Consider the following 21,767-nt stretch of genomic DNA (forward strand, 5'->3'; position numbering starts at 1 on the left):
CCAGACAGCTAATCAAAAGGTTAAGCAACAAAAGAGCCTTTTAAGAAAGTCTATCATATTTTCTACCTTGTATTCACCTATCAATTTGCCTGTAAGACTGAAAGCTACAGGTGGGGGAGGTCTCAGTCCACCAATTGTGTACTGCATCCGGCACTCAGTTATTCAGGATCTGATTGGACGGATGGACGGATGGATGGATGGACGGGCGGGTGGATGGATGGATGTATGGACGGATGGATGGGTGGGTGGATGGGATGGACAGACAGACAGATGGATGGGTGGGTGGATGGGTGGGTGGATGGGTGGGTAGATGGGTGGATGGGTGAGTGAATGAATACCAGGAATACTCTAACTAAGTAACTTGCTACATTCAAGTGTTAACTACTTAGTGTAGAAGATGACAAAAGCAAATGGTAAATGAACACTGAGTGCACATCAAACAGGGAGAAGAGCTTTATAGTACTGCTAGCTGCCTGTTGGCTTCCAGCACCGAAGCAGTATGGTAAAGAATGCAAACAAACGTTGCTTCTTTTGGAAAACAGGAAAGGAAGCAAGCAATTTGCAGTCTTTTCTCCCATCCTTTGCCAACCAGAAGAGTGAAGGCAGATCTGGTTCACTCCCTGCTGAGCGATTCTGTGGGCATGGAGGCCACACCTACAGGCCAGCGCCTGCAAGAAGGCTGGGGCACTGAGCACCCGCTGCCAGCAGAAGCCGGCCTTCTTACCTGTCGCCTGGGCTTGGCCCCTGCTCCAGTGTGCCCGCAGAGGAGGGGACCGTCCCACCCCCTGCGCTGCTTTCAGCCCTAGAGCTCTGGGGAGGGGGCTCTGGGCCTGCAGGAGCCAAGGTGCTGCCATCTGCGGGCGGGAGTGGCGGCTGGAAAGCTGGGGATATGTGCTTTCTAGTTAGAGTGCCACCCCGCCGGTGGGCCTGGAAGTCCATAAGCTTCACACCAAAGCTACACAGAAAGAAGAAACAGTCAACACAGCATGCAAGCCAACTATAGAGACAGAAGTCCACTGTTCCGCACGTGTTAAAACCCGCGCACGGGGCGAGCCACCCGAGTTGCCCAGCATGCAGTGAGGCGGCGAGGACCAGACGAATGGTCGCTGCTGTTACCAAGGCAAGCAGCTCAACCTGGCTTTCCACCTGAGCAAACCAACAGACCTGGTACTGATCAATGTCCTTTCTCAATTCGGGTGTGAATGGCTGAAAGCACACAGGCAGGCCTCGTCCTGAGTGGGTGACATCGCGTTAGCGCGCCTACCTGCCTACCACCCAATGGCCGCCTTGCGTCTGTGCGTGCGGGGGACGGGGTGGAGGCTGCGGGCAGCGTCGGGATGTCACACCGCCCTGCCTCTACAGCTGAGCTGTACGAGCACTGGTGTGGGCAGATGCAAAGAATGTATCTGAGAGGATTCGTGACCCCGGAAAAATATCATTGCTTTCGGGAAGGAGACGGTGGTTGGAGGATGGGGAGGAGGAAGATTCACTTTTCACGTAAGCCGACTGATGGATGCACTCTCAAGCTTTTCAGTTTGAAAAACAGAGACATGTGGCTCCCTGAGCTCGCGTGTGCCGGGTCAGCTGGTGGGGAGAATCCACCCCGGGAGATAACCGAGAATCGTTTCCTGCGTGCCCACCAGGGCCAGGATGCTGCATTTCGTGACTTCAAATACGTGAAGGCTAACTGTGCGGTGGCCAGTGTGTCATCAGGAAGCAGGACCTAATGTGTGATCGGGGCTTCAGAGAAGTAAAACTTCTGCCCGTAAGAAATGTGGGTTTCAGAGGGACAGACGGAAAGTAAAGCATGGGCCTTTGCTATGGATTAAAAAACAACAACAAAGCAAAAGGAAACAAAAAAATCAGAGCTCACTATAAGATCGGGCAATGAAAAGAAGAGCTTGTTGTTTAGTTGTAAAACCACGTCCAGTGATATTATTCCGTGTGTGCGCGAAAAGCACGTTACTCCGCAGGCCTCTCTGACGTGGCCTTGTGGGTGAGCACAGTGGCATTTCCTCGTACGGACTGAACAGGTTGGCTTCTGAGGGCGTAAGTCACAGACAGCCTTATTAAGTTTTGAAAATCCCACTAAAAGGGCGCCTGGGTGGCTCAGATGGTTAAGCGTCTGCCTTTGGCTCAGGTCATGATCCCAGGGTCCTGGGATTGAGTCCCGCTTCGGGCTCCCTGCTAGGTGGGGAGCCTGCTTCTCCCTCTGCCTCTGCCTCTGTCTCTCTGACTCTCATGAATAAATAAATAAAACATTTAAAAGAAAAAAAAAAAGAAAATCCCACTAAAATCGCCCGTGGAGCACAGTATAGAGACCTGCGTCTCATCTACGGCCATACCACCCTGAACGCGCCCGATCTCGTCTGATCTCGGAAGCTAAGCAGGGTCGGGCCTGGTTAGTACTTGGATGGGAGACCTGCGTCTCTCACTAAGTCCAAATACGGGAGTATCTCCAGCTGAGCATCGGAGTCAGCGGCTGGCTTCCGCTGAGGGGCCAAGTCACACCCAAAATGTGTCTCTTTGAAAACCAAATCCGACAACTCACTGTGAGAGGTGGGTTATTCTCCCATCTGTCCACAATACCTAACGTCCCCCTGCTTTTTCTCTCCCTTCCCCCCTCATCAAGTACGTTTAGGTGGCTTTGTAGCATGAGTATGATGCTTACCACAGACCAAGTGAAGCTCGGATGCATATGGAACAATGTGTACTGACAAGCTACAGAGCTGCCTTGTGGTCACGTTAATGTTTGGAATGAACTAGAGCAGAATTCCCGAAATATTGGGACCTGACAGTCAGGGGCGCGCCGTGGGCCACTCTCGTACTACAGGTCCACTGACGCAGTACCAGATCCCAAGGGTTTAGGAATTCTTCTACATGACATCTGCTGTTGGAGGAAAGTGAACAGCTCTAAACACACCTCTCCTTCTTCACCAAGTCCCCTTCCATGACCGCCATGCTGGCAGGCCGCTTCCTCTCGAGGGTCCCTGAGTCAGAGTCATTTCCAGTGTGAGATGAGTGATTGGAATTCGGGGTGACGAGAGGGACGAATGCTTCCGATACGTTAAATTCCACCTCTGCAAGGAGACAAAGAAACAAGCGTGCAGGCACACCTCAGAGATAAGGTAGGTTTGGGGGCAGACCACTGCAATAAGGCGAGTATCGCGATGAAGCGAGTATCGCGATGAAGCAAGTATCGCGATGAAGTGAACATCCCAATAAAATGAATTATCACAATAAAGCAAGTCAAATGACTCTTCTGGTTCCCCAGTGCACATAAAAGTTATGTTTATACTATGCGGCCATGTGTCATAGCAGTATGTCTACAAACACAAGGCACATACCTTAATTAAAAAATACTTTGTTGCTAAGAAATTGCTAACCATCATCTGAGTTTTCAGCGAGTTGTAATCACCGATCACAGATCACTATAACCAATATAATAAGAAAGAAAAAGTTTGAAATACTGCAAGAATTACCAAAATGGGACAGAGACATGAAATGAGCAAATGCTATCGGAAAAAATGGCACCAAAGGACACGCTCAAGGCAGGGTTGCCACCAACCTTCAACTTGTAAAATACTGCAGCATCTAGGAAGCGCCATAAAGTGAGGTCTGCCTGCACATGAGGTGTAGAGCATACGGGTGCATGAGGCTTTAAAACTCCCATCAGCCCTCCCTGTTTCATAGGTGCAACTCCCTGCCCCCTCATCTTTTCAAGAATGGTTTGCCACACCAGGGGGAGGTAAAATGAGGAAACTAGAGATAAGGAGGGGGTGTGATTCAGAATATAAGTTACACAATTCCTCTGCCTTCTTCTTTAAAAAAAAAAAATCAGGGAATATGGAAGAGAACAATAGCATGGATTACTAAAAAAAAATGAAAGGTATTTACAGTTTGATATAAAATACAAGTAAAAGGCAACACCAACTCCATAATGCCTATAGCAGTTTTTCTAAGACTTGTTTTCCCAAAGAAATCTTGGGCAAAATGCCGGTATTCATTCATGCATCACGTACTTGTTGAGAATCTACACGAGTGAGGTATGATTCTCGATGATGAGGGGACCCTGGGAAAGGAGAAACGAGCTTGCCCTGGGGTCATGGAGCTCACACTCCAGGGGAGGGGACAGCAGGGCCACAGGTCTGGACTCTCAAAGCTTGCCCTACCAATGCCCCCGAAGGGGGTCATGGAATCTCTGAGAACCCCAGGACTACAACAAACGTAGTCTGGAAACCTATCACCTGTCGGCTGAAATCCTCTTTCTCTGACACGGCCAACTCCCACCTTCACAAAATGGCTCCAGTCAACCTATCCGGCTTCATCTTCCACCTTTACAAAGACATAGCTCTCTGCCTACAGAAACAAAAAGCTGTTTTCCAAGCAGAAAACTGCACATTCAGTGTCACCTCTTCTATAAAGCAGTCCTGGTTCTTTGTGCCCAACATCTGAGTTTGTCAAGCCATCTGCCCTTCCTTCTAACTCGCCACGTACGATGATATCTGTTTATGTGGCCTTCTCCAAGGGCCAGGGTCCTCCAGGGAAGACTGCACATCTCAGCGGCAGACATATGGTGTCAATGGGTATTCAGTACACACTGGCTGAGTGGACAACTCCAGGGTGAAGGGAAACAAAGCGAAATACAAAATAATGTGGACGCCAATATGTCAAAGATGAAACCAATCACATCCTCACGAAGGGGCTACTGAAGCATTTTCTTCTTTAAAGAATTTTTTATACCGTTATTGTTCTGCTTGGGTGGTCTGTGAAATTGAAAAGGTACGTTACCTTCAGGGAAGAACCAGTCGGCGTGCTGGATGATGGGCTCGATGACTGCAACCACGTGGACCGAGGTGGCCGCTGCCATTTCAGCCAGCGTTCTGCGAAGGACATTCACAAAGTTAGACCGCTTCCCCCGGGCAGCCTCTAATTTCTGCAGGTTGTGTCAGAGCAATTTAATTACTTTATTTTGTTATTTAAAAAAAATATATTTATTTATTTATTTTAGAGAGAGAGAGAGCACGAGTGGGAAGGGCAGAGGGAGAGAGAATCTCAAGCAGACTCCTTGCCGAGCATGGAGCCCAAGGCGGGGCTCGATCCCAGGACCTGGAGATCATGACCTGAGCCAAAACCAAGAGTCCGATGCCTAACCGACTGCGCCACCCAGGCACCCCCAATTGAATTACTTTAAAACAAGAAAATATTTAAGCACAAATGCAAAAACCAGATCCACGGGGCTCTGGCCTCAGCATGTGGCGGTGATGCCCCAGGAGGAAAATCACCCCGACTCAGCTGTCACTCTTTAGTCTGCATGCACTGTGTTAACAGCAAGTGAGCTGGTGAACAATGGTGTGTCCAAATGCTGATTTTAAGTTGGTTTGGAACAGATTTTATTTATTTATTTGAGAGAGAGAGAGCACATGAGTGGGGTGAGGGGCAGAGGGAGAGGGAGAAGCAGACTCCCCGCTGAGCAGGGACCCCAACGTGGGACTCGATCCCAGGACCCCCGGATCATGACCTGAGCCGAAGGCCGATGCTTAAATGACTGAGCCACCCAGGTGCCCCCAAATTATCTTTTTAAATGCAGTCTGATCAAGCTTAGAAACCTTGATGCCTCCCCAACCACTGATGACCCAAAATAAGTTCCAACACCTCAGCGAGATATGAGGCCGTTCAGAACCTGGCTCTGGCTTCATAATCCTCTGGCACAGTCTCCTGGCCCCTGCGCTCAGGTTATACAAGACCATGTGACACCACCCCCACCTCCAAATTAGCAACCAGTCCCTTTCATGCCCACACTGCCTTTGCTTATTGGGGTCGCACCTGCAGGGAGCTATTCATCCATCCAAGTACAACCCAAGCGCCTTTTCTTCTGCAGGGCTCTCCCTGCACTTCTCAGCTTGAGCCGTGTTCCTTCGGTAAGTACTGTGGCCGTCGTACTTTATAATGTCTATGGCAGCACCCCCACGTGCACGGACATGTGTGTGGGGCTCTGTCACAGTGCCACGGCCATTCATCTGCCTGACTGCCCAAGAGCGGGGCCCTCTGAGGACTGTGCGTGTGACCAGCATCTGGGATGGGACCCAGCTCACAGCAGTGTTCCGAGAATGTCGGCTACGTGGAAAGACCAGGTTCAGAAGCGCAACTCTGGAAGTGTATCTTACCCTGGAATGGGGGTCTGTCCCCCTGCGGTGCAAAGGGGAGATTAAAATACCGTGAGATGGGGAAAGGTCACTTACCCTTCAGTTTTGGCCCATAATAAGTTAGGGCCTAACACAATTGCAATGTTGCTGGGAGTCATTTTATTGACGTCGCTGGTCTGAGCAAGCTTTGCAAGGAACTTGATTAAATACCTGCGGGAGAAAAGAGAAAGGAAAATATTTGCAGGAACAGCATCCTCCCGCCCCAGTGCTCAGTCCCAGGTTGCTCAGGTGCTAAGTGCAGAGTGGCGCTGAATCAGAATCTGGCTCAGGTTCTGTATCTTACAAAGTCCTGTGCTCTCTGTTTCAGACAACAGACTCTGTTAGGGGTTGGAAGAGGAAAACAGCTCACAAGAAAACCCCCACAATTCAATCCCTATCTGCTGTGTATTTCCAACCCGTTTCTCCTTTATGCCCTATCTATCAACCCCTCAGTAAACTACAATCTGATTAACAGTGGGCTCGATATGTTTTAATACAAACATAAAAAAATACAAGCAGAGGGACATTGCTTAAAGGAAACTGTATTGGAAAATATTTTATGTGGTAATTATGAAAATCTCCAATTGATCATATAGTTATAGTCTCTCCTATACAAGCACAGCAGTATAAAAACAAAAAATTAAGAATAACCCCACTATCTATTAATAGGGGGCTGATTTAATAAAATATATCCGTACAGCCATAAAAAATTGTTATGTACTGATATGGAAAAATCTTCAGGATGTCTACTCCGCAAAGAAGGTGAAGAGAATGATGTATACAATATATACTACCATTTGGTTTCAAAATAAAAGGGAGGAGTGTGAGAGCAACAAATATATGTATGTGTGTATATGTGAGAGATTTTTCACTGGACACCTTTTGAATTCTGAACCATGGGAATGTGCTCCCTATTCAAAAAATAATTAGTCAAAATTATAAAGAGTAAAACAAATAAAATAAGAGACCAAATCCCAAATTACCAAGAATTGTAATTCACTTTCCAACATAAGGCACGGAATAATCTAAGACTATCTGTAATTCCTAGCTGGGTGTGCTGAATGAATCAAAGAGGGATATTATAAATACTAACGTATTCGTTAAGGCAAAGTTGATATTTAAGCTGTCCAGAGGGAGTATTTAGCTTAATTTAGTGGTAGAACCCGGGACTGAAATTAAAGGTCAGGTAACATGACAGAAATTTCACCAGTAGAATATTTGTCATTTTGGACCAAGTCCTCTTACGAAATTTTCTTTGGTTTTCAATACTTTGGGCTTCTTCTCTTTATGCTTCTTCAAAGTCACATTTTAGGTCAAAAGGAAAATAGAGGTGAAATTCTAGAAATGTATTCCCCGGTAAATTTTCTTAGAAACAGTAATTCCACAAAGCAATACATAATCTCCAGTTCTAGACATTTTATTTAATAGGATGATTTATGCTCTATTAAAAATAAATTATATAGCATATATGAAAGCTATTGCAGAAAGCAGAATTATTGATTAATTTTTTCCTTTCACATACTGGACAATTTATTTTTTTTTAATTTATTTAAGTAAGTTCTATGCCCAATGTAGGGCTTGAGCTCACGACCCTGAGATCAAGAGCTGTAGGCTCTACTGACTGAGCCAGCCAGGAGACCCCCATACTGGACAATTTAGACTCCAAAGCCATCACGCAGTGAAGCCAACTCTGCATGAGAACTTCCTCCTAGTAGCTGCAGTGGTAAACTGACCAGGGGACTTAGCTGTTAATGCAGACGCGATGCAGATGCACCACACGGTGATATGCGTCACAATAACATACATCAAATCCCATTCCCAGCAACCCCCAGTCCTCTCCAAAGCACTTGTTTAGTGGGCTTGGACTGAGTGACCTCTGTTGCAGATGGCACCATTCTTCGCTCCAGAGTCACTGTGGCTTGCTGGCTTAATTTGCAGGGTGCCAGTCATACATACCTAAAGTTAACAAAATTTTGTGGTGGCAACTTTTGACATGTTCTCCATAAATCCTGAAGTTTTTTGTCTTGATCCTGCACACTGAGGGAAAAAAAAAAACCAAACCTGTATTCATAACCCTCCATTAAGACACATCATTAGTAACCCCTGAGTAAATAACAGGCTATGTTAACAGCGATGCTTTCATTGACAGAGAAAACACGGCTGGAAAATGGGACGGATTTGGAAGTAAATACATTTGGAGTCAAATACCAACTAAATCTTTCACTCTGAGCAGTGAGTTAGCCTTGCCAAGACTCGGTCTCCTGAAGTGCCCGCCTGGGGATAAGAATGTTGATTCTGGGGACGCCTGGGTGGCTCAGTCAGTTAAGAGTCTGCCCTTCGGCTCAGGTCATGATCCCAGGGTCCCAGGATCAAGTCCCGCATTGGGCTCCCTGCTCAGTGGGGAGCCTGCTTCTCCCTCTGCCTGCCGCTCCCCTTGCTTGTGCTCTCTCTCTCTGATAAATAAATAAAATCTAAAAAAAAAAAAGAAAAAAAAGTTGATTCTGCCAAGTGACGGGGAGGTTCCAGAGGCATAACCTTAGAAACATACCTGGCACAGAGGAGACAGACACTGCTGAAAATTCTGTCTAGGCAGGTGCCTATCTCCACAGGCGGCTTGCTGGAGCCCAGATCTCTTGCTGGCCAGCCACAGGTGAGCTGGCCACACTCCCGGGCACCCAGATCCCCTGTGCCTTTCCCTGCCCTTAACTCTGCTCTAAGGCTCCAGGCCCAGCAGCCCTTTCCTGTCGTGAAGCAATCGCAGGGGCTCCTCTGCTCTACGGCTTCCACATGCAAACTTCCATCGACAAAAGAGGGCCAGGTGAGGTCAGTCACCGATGCCCGCCAGCAGGAGAGGGCTTTAGCCGTGGCCCACACAGCACACCCTTGGACCTAAAACGTCCTCCACAACTGGACCCATCTGGAGTGACAGGTAGGGGGTAAACATAATTATACGTTAGAGGCCAGTCGATGGGCCACCGGGATGCTGACATTTCTCACGTATGGAGAATCAAGACATCCATAAACAGATACCTGCTTCGAAGAGAGTATTTTCTCACGGGAACGATGTTGGGAGTCTCAGAGCCGAGAGACGAATCAAGGTGCAGGAGGAGTGGGGCAGGCTACCCAATAGAGGAGACCCCGAATGCTCTCCTACTTGACGCTGCTGTTAGGCTCCGTTTATTCAGCCCCAGAAACATGGACGCTGACAAGAGGCTGGGCCACACGCAGGTTCTAAGGATATGACTGTGACTACGAACGTACTCTTTTTTTTTTTTTTTAAGATTTTACTTATTTGTCAGAGAGAGAGAGAGCACACAGTGGCCTCGAGGAGCGGCAGGCTGAGAGAGAAGCAGGCTCCCTGCTCAGCAGGGAGCCTGATGCGGAACTCGATCCCAGAACCCCGAGATCATGACCCAAGCCGAAGGCAGACACTTAACCGACGGAGCCACCCAGGCACCCCTTACTCTGACTTTAAAAGCCTTACCAACCAGGGTAGAGCCACCTGCCACTGAAGCCTAACTGAATAGACCCCACAGCCCATCTGCTGGGAACGGGTGATAGGGGAAGGGTAGGAGGGGAAGGGAGATCTGTTCTTCCTCTCTTAGGGCTGAGGAATTAGGCCCCTGAGGGAGGATGTGAGTCAGAACCATGAGGCACAAGCTAATAAGGAGGCAGCCTGGCCGGCCAGAGAGAAGCCTCTGGAACTTGGTGGACAAGGCTGCCAACAGCTCCTAGACACACGGAAGCCGGGGTCGGGGGAGAAGGAGCAAAGGACAGGGACACAGTCTTTGGGGCAGACAGGTCTGGGTCTGAATTCCCGCTCTGCCAATTACTCGCTGTTCCCTGGGCCCCGTGCCTCCCCCAGCCTCAGTTTCCATGTCTGGAAAATGAGGCTAACCACATCTGTCTTTTATGTCATTGATCATGGATGATAGGAGGTAACGGGTATCAAGATTAGTATGTACTGAGCACACAGTAAGCGTTAACAACCATTACTAGTACCGTCAACACTGTTGACTGCACAGCTGAGTCCCCGCGGCTCGCCAGGCACATCGCCGCTGGTCGGTATGACGCCTGTCCCCAAGACAGGGCTTTCTTCCATCTAAAAGGGGTCTATGAACGCAGGTCCCACTATATGTCTTCATCCATAACAGCACGCAAACTGAAGCCAATGCCTAAGTGCTGACTCTCCCACGCTAATAATAATACTCAATATTCTCACCCGACACGTAAGAACTGAGGCACATATTATTTAACATGTGTGCTATTTTAATGTTATTTTATGAGCCCTGAGAGTAAGATGATTCACAAAGGGGACGTAATATCCCATCATTTCCTTTAACTTTGAAAACTCAGTGTTCTTTAAACTTACCTTGCAACTTGTGTCCATTCTTCATACAGATTAAAAGTCATCAAAGGTTCAGGCAGTTCCCGTAAATAGGACTTTAAAGCACCTGAAATTGTTAACACTCACTTTGAGTATGTCAAGGGGTAAGCCTGGGAATCTCAGGACATATTATTTTTTACAAATTGAAATGATCTCAATTACAACCTGCCAAGAATATCTATAACAATCTATGAATCAGCAGGAGCGGTTAGAGCATGGAGTGTTCCTAAAACAAATTCCGGCCCTTGCAAAATAGATTGACGGGTCAGTAGAAAATAAAATTAGCTTCAAAGTCACCTTCTAATGGACATCATTTCCCCAGGCAGATCTAGACTGTGAAGGAGAAAGAAGGGAAGGAAATACAAGCAGGTCTCCAAATGTTTGGGTTAGAAGCTACCTTCACCTTTACTTAATAATCAGGAAAACAAAGAAACCCCCCAAAACAGGAAATGGGGTGTACGTGTGTGTGTACCCTTATTCAGTTTTATTTGTCATTTCAGTTTGTCTAGTTAAACCTACATAGGGAGACCATTTCAATTTTCTCTGAATCTGAAAATGAACATTGGATTTTTAACTGGTGATCTGTCTGAGACGGGACCCACCCCCCTGAGGGCGACTCCTTGCAGCTCACCTGCGACAGCATGGGGGTCAGAGTAGAACTCATCCAGGTGAGAAGTAGAACAGTCTAAAGCAGCTTTCAGTTTCTTTAACTTGGAGGCCCCGGCCCCAATTCGGAAAAGGCCCTAAAGACAACAAAAAGCCATGAGCATCAAGTTCAAGTTGTGGGCTTTATGCTGAGCAGCAGTACACACCTGATGGAAGAGGCTTCCGTCCCGGCCTGACTCCCACACACCTCATCTCTGAGGGCGGGCGACCGGGAAGGACGACAGGACCAAGCACAGGGCAGATGGACAGGCAGAGGGGCAGACAGACAGGCAGAGAGCAGTTCATTCCTGATCGGTGTGGGCTCTTGCCCTGTCCCGTTGCTAAATTATCTGTGCCTATTAGAAATCAATTTAAATGCAATATTTTATACTTCCATAAGGTTGATTGCTATAGATTTTCTAAATTTAGGATTTTTTTAAGTGACATCTCATTAAAAATTGTTAGACTAGGCTGCTTGTCACTTTCACTGCCCTAAAAGTTACTTAGAGAAAAACACATGAAGGTCAAGCAAGAAAGGCAGGACTATGAAGACACTGGTCCAGGAGTTAAAAAATGTAGGTTTTAAGCAAAATTAACCTAGGCAGGGTTTCTCAATCTCAGTAATACTGACATTTCAGGCTAGATAATTCTTCGTTGTGGAGGCTGTCCTGTGCATTCTGAGATGTTAACAGCAACCCTGGTCTCTACCCAGAGAGCAGTAGCAAACCCACCTCCAAAACTGTGACAATCAAAACTATCTCCAGACTTTGCCAAACATCTCCTGAAGGGGACAAAATTGGCCCTGGCTGACAGCTCTGATCTTGGCTACTAGAAGTTGGGGTCACATCAGTGGGAGACGGGGCAGTGACTGGAAACAAACACAAGGAGGGCTTCTGGGCTGTTCCTTGATCTGGGTGCTGATCACACAGGTGGGTTCAGTTTGTGGAAACTTATCAAGCTGTTCACTTATGATACATACATTTTCTATGTACATTATACTTCAATAAGGTTTTTAAAAGGGAAAAAAAAAAAAGACTTAGCGTTTGATTTTGATTGCCCCCTACCATGAACTCATTCACTTATTGACGTGAGGAGTTAACAAGACTTGCCCTGCTTGGTTCATGGGGTTTTGGGGAGTAAGGATTCCATAAAATAAGTATGTAAATACCCCCACCAAAATGCATAGTACTACCCAAATGTAAGATTCTGCTAAAGCCCAGAGAAGCTCTGGTCTATTTAGTGCATCTTGAAATTCAATGTCACAGGGGTGCCTGGGTGGCTTAGTCTGTTAAGCATCTGCCTTCAGCTCAGGTCATGAGCTCAGGGTCCTGGGATCAAGCCCCATGTCAGGCTCCCTGCTCAGGGGAGTCTGCTTCTCCCTCTCACTCTCCCTCTGTGCTCCCCCTCTCTTTCTCTCTCTCTCAAATAAAGAAATAAAATCTTTTTAAAAATTTAGGGGCACCGGGACGCCTGGGTGGCTCAATTGGTTAAGCATCTGCCTTTGGCTCAGGTCGTGATCCCAGGGCCCTGGGATGGAGTCCCGCATTGGGCTCCCTGCTCCATGGGGAGCCTGCTTCTCCCTCTCCCTCTGCCTCCCTCTCTCTCTCCGTCTCTCATGAATAAATAAATAAAATCTTGTAAAAAAAATTTTTTTAAATGAAATTCAATGTCACAAATCACAACCAGAGTCGAAAATGAAACAATCAAGTGGGGCAAAAGAAAGTCAGAGTGTATCGCAAGCAGGAAAGGGAAATGTTCTGTGAAACTCATTTCATTCACAGTGTCTGTTCCGGGTATAGTGTGCAGGTTCCCCATTTAAAATGCGGGTCACGGCGACAGAAGCTGGGAAGCCGTCAGTGTACGCAGTGTAGATGGCGGCCCGCGGGGCCCCCGAGCACCGCTCACCTCCTCCTTCATGCCGGTCTCCAGGAGCAGCATGACGCAGGCTTCGATGGGGAGTGCGATCTCACGGCCGCTCCGCTTCAGGTGTTCTTCCAAAGGCGTCCCGAAGGCTGGCTTTTCCGCCCACTTATCTAGAGCAGCAAACCATCCATAAGACACCCAGCGATCTCACGGCATCATTGGGGAGTTTTTTTTCTCCCCAAACTAACAAAGGGGATTTTTTTTTTTAGCAGACTGGCAGTTGAGGCTTTGGGAAAAGGGGAAGCATCTGTTCTGTTTGCTTTGGTTATTTACCATGTACTAGAGCAAGAGTAGGTCCCAGGCTGGGGGGTTACTTGCGGAACAGAGCCCTGAATGCCCTCCAGGGCGAGCTGCCGGGGCTGCCAGGAGCGCGACGGGGCTCCTGCACGGGACAGGTGGGCTGCCTGGCGCTACCCCGAGCATTCGTCTGAGCATACTGATTTCACTGGAAGGAAATTTACTCTCGCCATGCAAAGCGGCACCGGCCTTCTATCTCCGGGACAAGAAATAGACTCCTTCCATGTGAAAAAGGAAATAACTTCTTAAGATTTTAAACACAAGCCAAGCATCATCACACAAGACCGGAAGATGGCCGATGTGAACCCATATGAAATGCAGTGTCTCCGTGACATGCTGAGCTTCCGAATGCTGTCGCCCCAGCCAGCTCCCGAACATTCTGAGTAGGAAACCACGCAGTATCTGCAGCCCCAAAGCAGCCGAGGCTGAAGCTTGCACCAGTAGTAAAGTGGTCGTTTATGTTATTTTGGGGTCACATACTCTGCTTCATTCCACAAGAGATGTGAGGCAGCTTAGCAGGAGTACACACAATAGAGCAGTGAAATGCAAACAAGAATTTCATGAATTCCATTAGAACGAGAAGTGTTTGCTTGGGTTTGGGCCGCCGGTGGGTGCGTACAGATCTCGTGCTGCCTGAGACGCCCACAGACGTAGAAGAGGGGAAACCGGTCCGTGGAAGCTACTCTGCTGAGCAACACTTGGGCCTTTCCAGTGACGGGAAGGGTTCATGTCCTTCTCGGCACCATTAATGGGGTTAACGTCGTGCAGCCACTTTGCTGTTCGAACCTTGGGTTCAAAGCAGGCAGGAGGACTCTGATGTGCCCCCTTACCCTCGGCTACACGGAAGAGCGGGGACAGGCCCCATTGCATGATCTGCACGCAGGGGAAGGAAGAGAGAACCCCCCAGGTCCATGGAGCTGAGAGCCTGTACAAGGTTAAAATCAGTGGAAAGAGCAAGTGGGGCCCAGGTCGAAGAGGGGTGAGGGCAAGGGAGGCAGGTGCCCTCCTTGTCTCTGGCCCCGGCCCGTGTAATTCCTGGTAGCAAGAGCATCTGGGGGTCTGACCCTTCTCAGAAGACAGAACTCTGTGACAGTCCTCTCAGAGGCCAGTCCTTCCCCTGCATTTGTCCCTTTTATCTAAATGACTCTCAACACAAGCAGAAAATGGCCATGAGACCCCTCCCCTGGGGGGTACATCAGAACACCCAGCAGAGTTCTGCAAATGGCACCTGCCATCACTACCACCACATGCCTGACCCCATGGCGGCAAGATCCGGGCATTCTCTGAACCCCCACTGGAACTTTCTGGGAAACGCTCGGCAGTGTGCCCCACCCCCAACCTTGGAGTAACACTGGCAGAGGACGGATGTGAGAACCAGTCATCTAGACGACTCCGGTGCCAAACTGCCCAAAGGATGCTGGCATCTCCAACAACGGACCTGCTAGGTGCCGGGCGCTGCAGCAGCACCCCAAGTTCACAGAGACTCCCCACCCTTCTAACTGGGAAGAAAAGACAAGACATACACGTGAACATACAACAGTCATTAACAAAAGACAAGACATGTTTGCTAAGTCGTGGCCGGAAAATGGTACAGATCAGGGTTGCAGATGCGGGTGCCCACAGGGGCCAAGGAGGCCCCTGAGGTGCTGAGTCAGGCTGGGGGCAAGGGGTCCGCTGAAAGGTAGCCCCCCGCCCCCCCACTTCTCAGTGCCCAACGACCCGTGTCGCCAGACTTTCGTGACTTCAAGGGAAGCCAGAAATCGGATTGTTATGTGAAGGCGTCTGGTGTTCAAATGATGGCAAAATTTTTTGAAAAATGAGATACAGCTGTTTGCGACTTCTGGCGCAGAACACAGACACTAGGGCGACTCGGGAGACAGTGTTTGCTGTTGGCTTCAAGGAGGGGAGCTGGGGGGTCTGAATGAAACAGACCAGGAAGAAGGGCTGAGAAAAGACCAGGGATCTTGAGTCTCAGAATTTACACTTGATTCCATAGCTCTTGCCCAAGGTGACGAGGGCCCAGAGGAGGGGGGACGGTGTGGACGGAGCAGAAGGCCCAGCAGAGGGCAGAAAGGACAGACCCCAGCTACAGGGTATGGGGAAGGAAGGACAAGACAGCTCTGAGGTCAAGCCTGGATGGTTTGGAGGGAGGTGGCGTCCAGGAGACATGGAGGAGAAAAGGGCAGCTGGTTTTGGGGTAAGAATCGGCTTGCTTTCTGGGATGCATGGAGTTTCAGGGGACAGCTGAAGGAGTCTCTGAGGGAACCAGCAGTGAGGTGGTTATGAGGGTGAAGACACAGGTGACATGGGGGTTGGCACCAGGAGGGGGGTCTGGGGACAAAGGGGTCAGGAGGGGACGTGCACAGCCCTAACAATGAAAGACAATCAGGTGCAATGAGGGGCACACATTCCATCAAGGAAGAGACAGCCCAAGGCACATCAGATGCCAGGATCTGACAATTAAGAGCCTCTGGTCCACTGGGAACTGCAGTATTTTTTTACTCTTAATAGAAGCGTGACTGGGAGCAGAAGTGAGACTGCACAGTGTGAAGGGCTGGCCAGTGGAAACGAGTCATTCAGAGAGCCTACCAGAAGGACAGAGGAGGATGAGACTTAACAGGGCACCATGTTGCAGATAGGCAGGTACCGAGTCCGGTCAGCTGACTGTGCGTGTGAGATCGGGGTGCACAGGGGTGTGGCAGCTGTGGGGTCAAGGTTTTTTTTTTCCTACTGTAAGGATGCTCTGAGTCTTTCTGAAAACAGAAGAAAAAGGGAGAGGAAGACAGGAACTAAGACAACAGGGAGATGGGAGGACAGGCAGAGGTGGAAGGGGATTGAATCCCAAGGCTTGGCAACCTTGGAAAGAAAGATGGATCACATTTCCTTTGCTGGGTTTCTGCTCCTGCACACCTGCTCCTTGCTCCATCCTCAGCCTCCTCCCTGCCCTCTTCCTGTTCCCTGTCACTTGCTGACATACTTCTCTAGGGAAAATAGCCTTGGGAAAAAAATAGTTAAAAAAAAATAACTTGAGGGGTGCCTGGGTGGCTCAGTCGGTTAAGCGTCTGCCTTCGGCTCAGGTCATGATCCCAGAGTCCTGGGATCGAGTCCCGCATTGGGCTCCCTGCTCGGCGGGGAGCCTGCTTCTCCCTCTCTCTCTCTGCCTGCCACTCTGCCTACTTGTGTTCTCTCTGTCAAATAAATAAATAAAATCTTTAAAAAATAAATAAATAACTTGGGGAAAAAGTAGTTAAAAAAAAAAAGTCCACAGGGTACTTGGGTGGCTTAGTCGGTTAAGCGTCTGCCTTGGCTTAGGTTTTGATCTCAGGGTCCTGGGATCGAGCCCTGCATCGGGCTCTCTGCTCAGTGGGGAGCCTGCTTCTCTTTCTCCCTCTGCCCCTCACCCCTCTCGTGCTCTCTCTCTCAAATAAATCAATAAAATCTTTAAAAAAAAAAAAAGTCCTGCTCACGAAACCCAATCTTCTCTTTTTTTTATGCTTGTTAGTCAGCTCCAAACCAGACTTTAATTCATTCAAAGGCTAAGATGATGATGGTTCCTATTTTGTCCTACACACAGCCAGGCACACGGTACGTATCCCACAGATACACGCTCTCGGCACTTGGAACTTGCCCGGCAGGAGCCTGCCCCTTGCAAGGCTGAATGTTGGCCAGCAGCTTCACTCCTTTGCACTGCGACTCGACCTCGTCATCCACCAACAAGGAGATTAGATCACTTAGGAAAGCGAGGGCAGCTCATCCTAGGAAGAGTCAATCAGACGCATTTACTCAAGATGGCCGAAGATCTGACGATGCAGGTGGGTCAAGATATAGAATTTTCTAATTCTATCATCCAAAACCTTTCAGGCACAAAGCCAGAAGCTGTTGGGACCTCCTTAAACCGAGAGAAGTGACATTCTTGAGGATGCCAGTGTGTGTGCACACCCCCAACACACACATTCCACTCACACACCTGCTGACTCGCATTCCAGATCATGGAGTCGCCACACTCAGCACCTGGCTTGATCCTCTTCAGCTCAAGACCAAAGGTTCTGCAGGGAGAAATCTAAGCTCCCAATGTGGGGTCTACACAAGCAAAAGAGTACAATAGGGCCAAAGAAGACAGAGCAACGTCTGCCTCAACTGTGTTTGCTGATCTCTGCTGGGAGATGCTCTGACAGCAAATCAGAGAATTAAGAGTCAAAAGCTTTAATGTGCAGGTAAAACTAAGCCTCAGGAGAAAGCTCAGTCCACTCACGACTTGTGGTGAAGTTGGCTGAGAGCTTGAGTACGGTGGGCAGAATGTGAGTGCTAAGATCCAGAGCCTTGTAGGACCGCAAGGAAGAGGGGGAAAGAGTGGTCATGGCCTTATGATTCAGTCATGCCGATGAGGGGCTAGCAAGCATTGGCTTCTAAAATTCCTTTTCGAAGGTCCACAATATTTTCCCCAGAATGTATGCTCTTGGAATCACAGGGTCAGAATTAAACCCAAGGGACCAAATAACTGACTCGGAAGAGGAGAAGACAGGAAGACATGTACAAGCACCAGCGCCCCCCACCCCGCACCACCAAGGGTCCAGCTTTCTCTTTAACTGAAGATGTCAGAAGAGCTGCGAATGTCCCATTAGTAGGTTAATTTGGGTTTGGAAGAAATTAGAGAATGCGGCAAGGAAGATGAAATTATGCTGGGAGATAGTACTCTCCTAGGCAGAGAGGCGTTATCCAGAGGAGATGCATGCAAAGGAGTCAGGGGGTAAGAAGAACAGAGGCGGAAGTGGCAGAGGCTTAGGAAAGGGGGCATCAGCCAGCACGCAGGTTACATTACCTTGATGGGCTCGCATTTCGGGAAGGGCCTTTTCTAAGACTGCTAATGCTTTTCTATGGTAATCTGCTTGGGCTTCTAATAACTGAGAACAGACCCACATTCAAAAACAAAAGTAACGTTAGCATCGGATGGACACACACACAATGGCTGAGCAAAACCAAAAATGAAATCTTTTGCAAAAAAAGCTAAAACAACTCAATTTTTACAATGCTTTCATATTTTGGCAAGGCGAGGGGCTTACCGTAACAAAGAATTTGCCATACTCTCCTTCTTTGGCCATAAAGTTGTACATATCTGCTGCAAGTTGATCCTGGTGAAGAGAAAACAGGTCACTGAAGAAAATGGAATCTGAGAATTAATATCCATGGGCCCTTAGAGCAAAATGTCACAGAAAGAGCCACGGATTAAATGTCCATCAACTGATGGGGCGCCTGGGTGGTTCAGTCAGTTACGCGGCTGCCTTCAGCTCAGGTCATGATCCCGGGTCCTGGGATCGAGTCCCGCATTGGGCTCCCTGCTCAGCAGGGAGTCTGCTTCTCCCTCTTCCTCTGCCGCTCCCCCGATTCATGCGCGTGCACTCTCACTCTCTCTCAAAAAATAAAATCTTAAAAAAAATAAATGTCCATCAACTGGGATGACAAAAAAAATAAATAAGGAATCTTATTAGGGGAACGATGAGGGAGATATCCAAGATATATGGGTAATACTCCTTACCAAGAAGTGACGTATAGAGCATTACTTATGTTATGTTACCATCTGTGTAAAAATAGGGGAGAAAGAAATACTATATTTTTACTGCCACATGTGTATAAAAATATATAAATGAAAACTTGAAAAATAAATTTAAAAAAAAAGGAAGAGAAAAGGCCTGGCATAAGTGGAGCTCAGCAGTGCATGGAAAGACTAGAGTACTTGTGTTTTGCACTGGCTCTGGGGCTGGGAAAGTAGAAACATTTCCCTGGATTTTACAAACACAGATCTGCCTTCATGAGGCTCTGAAGTTTGATGGCCTCGAGGGGCGCCTGGGTGGGTCAGTCGGTTGAGTGTCTGACTTCAGCTCAGATCATGATCTCAGGGTCTCGGGATTGAGCCCGGCATTGAGTTCCCAGCTCAGTGGGGAGTCTGCTTCTCCCTCTCTCTCTGCCCCTCCTCCCTGCTCATTCTCTCTCCCTCTCTCTCTGCCCCTCCTCCCTGCTCATTCTCTCTCCCTCTCTCTCTGCCCCTCCTCCCTGCTCATTCTCTCTCCCTCTCTCTCTCAAATAAATAAATAAAAATCTTTAAAAAAAAAAAAAATGGCCTCAAACTGGTAATACTCTCTGGGGAGAATCACTCCCAATACCTAAGAGTCCCTTAGACAAAGTCTCTCTTAAAATGAGCTCACAATACATTGCAAAACATATGATACAAAATTGCAAAACACAGGAGGCAACAATCCACCATGAAGCAAACTCCCACCAGTCTCATAGAGGAAAGAGAATTACCAGACTGTTACTATAAGTATATATAAAATGATTAAATATTAAAAAAGAAATAGGCACTAGAAAACAATAATGCACTATCAATAAAGGCTAACTTGGAAGAATTAGAACTGAAATATACAGTAAATGAAATTCAAACCTTGACGTTAGTTATGTAGTAGATGAGACCTAACTAAAGAGAAAATCAGGGAAAAAGAACTTAGATCCCAGGAAATTACCCAAAAGTTAGCCTAAAGAGAGAGACAGAAACTATTTTCACAAGTTTTCACCATCTGAAGATTTTTTTTTTTTTATTTGACAGAGACACAGCGAGAGAGGGAACACAAGCAGAGGGAGTGGGAGAGGGAGAAGCAGGCTTCCCGCGGAGCAGAGAGCCCGATGTGGGGCTCGATCCCAGGACCCTGGGACCATGACCTGAGCCGAAGGCAGACACTTAACGACTGAGCCACCCAGACGCCCAGGTTTCACCGTTTGAAATGCGAAGCTATGGCGTGGAAGTTGAGAGAAGACACATCAGCCAGTCCAGACTCCTAAGACCTCTGCCAAATTTAGGTCTGATAAGTAGCCGACAGCTGAGATCCAGGTTAGACTGGATGTGAGGAAAGCTACGTAAATGACACTAGTAAAGCTATGACTCTTCTGAACAGGAATAAGCCACTATGAAACTATTTTATCAGAAGCATTTATCTGAGTATCATTTTTTTAAATACAAAGGCTATGTACGGTATGACTTTATGAGTTCAGTTTTTTTTGTTTTTTTTTTTTAAGATTTTATTTATTTATTTGACAGAGAGAGAGATAGCGAGAGCAGGAACATAAGCAGGGGGAATGGGAGAGGGAGAAGCAGGCTTCCCGCCAAACAGGGAGCCCGATGTGGGACTCGATCCCAGGACCCTGGGATCATGACCTGAGCTGAAGGCAGACGCTTAACGACTGAGCCACCCAGGCGCCCATGAGTTCAGTTTTAATTCCTACCCACTATACACTATATTATTTTAAACAAGTCATTTTACTGCAGTTAACTGATCTTCAAGTTCACTATCTTGAAGAATGAATTACAGCATGACCTGAACAAACTAAAATATATATTCCTAACACTATCTAAAAGAATAGACACCATTTCAGAAAATGATGAATAATAAGAGGAAGAAAAACCCAGATCTTAAGATTCACCAAAAACCTGTTTCTTTACTACCTCAAGTAACATTTGGAATAAAGATCTATCTTCACAGATAGATGTATAGAGAATGAGACCACTTAACCATCTGATCTGGAATTTATTTTATGAGATAAAAAATTATATTTCTCCCAATTACAAACCAGTTGTCCTAGCAACATTTAAAAATAATCCTTTCCTTCTCTGTGGATATATGATGACCCCCCCCTTTACTATATATTCAATTTTTTAAAATGTTAGCATTGATTCTAGAAAACCTATGCTATTCCACAGATCTATTTTTGTGCCTCTTGTGCATTTTTTAAAAAGATTTTATTTTGGGGGGCACCTGGGTGGCTCAGTCTGTTGAGTGTTTGACTCTTGGTTTAGACTTAGGTCATGATCTCAGGGTTGTGAGATGGAGCCCCACGTAGGGCTCTGTGCTCAGTGGGGAGTCAGCTTGAGAGTCTCTCTCCCTCTTCCTCTGCCTCTCCCCCGGCTTGTGCTCTCTAAATAAATAAATAAATAAATAAATAAACAAATAAATAAAATCTTTTAATAAAATACAATTTTAAAAAATTATTTTAAATAATCTCTACACTCAATGTGGGGCTCAAACTCACAACCCTGAGATTCGGAGTTGCATGCTCCATTGACTGAGCCAGCCAGGTGCCCCTATTGTGCACTGTTTTAATTGCTGTAACTTTATATGTTTTGCTATGGTTTTTTTCCCATCCTTTTTTTTTTCACCTATTCTTTATTTTAAATAAGCTCGGACATTTTTGTCATTTTAAAAAACATCCTACTTGAATTTATTTTATTTTTTTAAAGATTTTATTTATTTATTTATTTATTCATTCATTCCGGGGGGGGGGGG

At 47.3% G+C, this 21,767-nt stretch overlaps 1 protein-coding gene across 8 annotated transcripts in view; it reads right to left on the reverse strand.

Annotated features, from left to right (window-relative positions):
* The window catches only part of ARHGAP17 (Rho GTPase activating protein 17), a 54,136-nt gene that overhangs the window by 17,065 nt on the left and 15,304 nt on the right, over window positions 1-21,767 (reverse strand). For 7 of the 8 annotated variants that reach the window (XR_004298327.1, XR_004298328.1, XM_032396237.1 and 4 more), the window contains 10 exons: window positions 18,498-18,566; window positions 18,257-18,338; window positions 13,123-13,250; window positions 11,204-11,315; window positions 10,558-10,639; window positions 8,142-8,222; window positions 6,243-6,356; window positions 4,792-4,883; window positions 2,924-3,080; window positions 725-955 (listed from right to left, as the gene is read on the reverse strand). Coding sequence is in view for 6 of the 8 variants with exons in the window: in XM_032396237.1 (XP_032252128.1) it covers window positions 725-955; window positions 2,924-3,080; window positions 4,792-4,883; window positions 6,243-6,356; window positions 8,142-8,222; window positions 10,558-10,639; window positions 11,204-11,315; window positions 13,123-13,250; window positions 18,257-18,338; window positions 18,498-18,566 (1,148 nt within the window). In the remaining 2 variants the exon portion in view is untranslated. The remainder of the gene's footprint in view (window positions 1-724; window positions 956-2,923; window positions 3,081-4,791; window positions 4,884-6,242; window positions 6,357-8,141; window positions 8,223-10,557; window positions 10,640-11,203; window positions 11,316-13,122; window positions 13,251-18,256; window positions 18,339-18,497; window positions 18,567-21,767) is intronic. The other variant, XM_032396238.1, reaches the window with a different exon arrangement.

Source organism: Phoca vitulina, unplaced genomic scaffold (assembly GCF_004348235.1).
Source record: "Phoca vitulina isolate PV1807 unplaced genomic scaffold, GSC_HSeal_1.0 scaffold90, whole genome shotgun sequence".
NCBI lineage: Eukaryota > Metazoa > Chordata > Mammalia > Carnivora > Phocidae > Phoca > Phoca vitulina.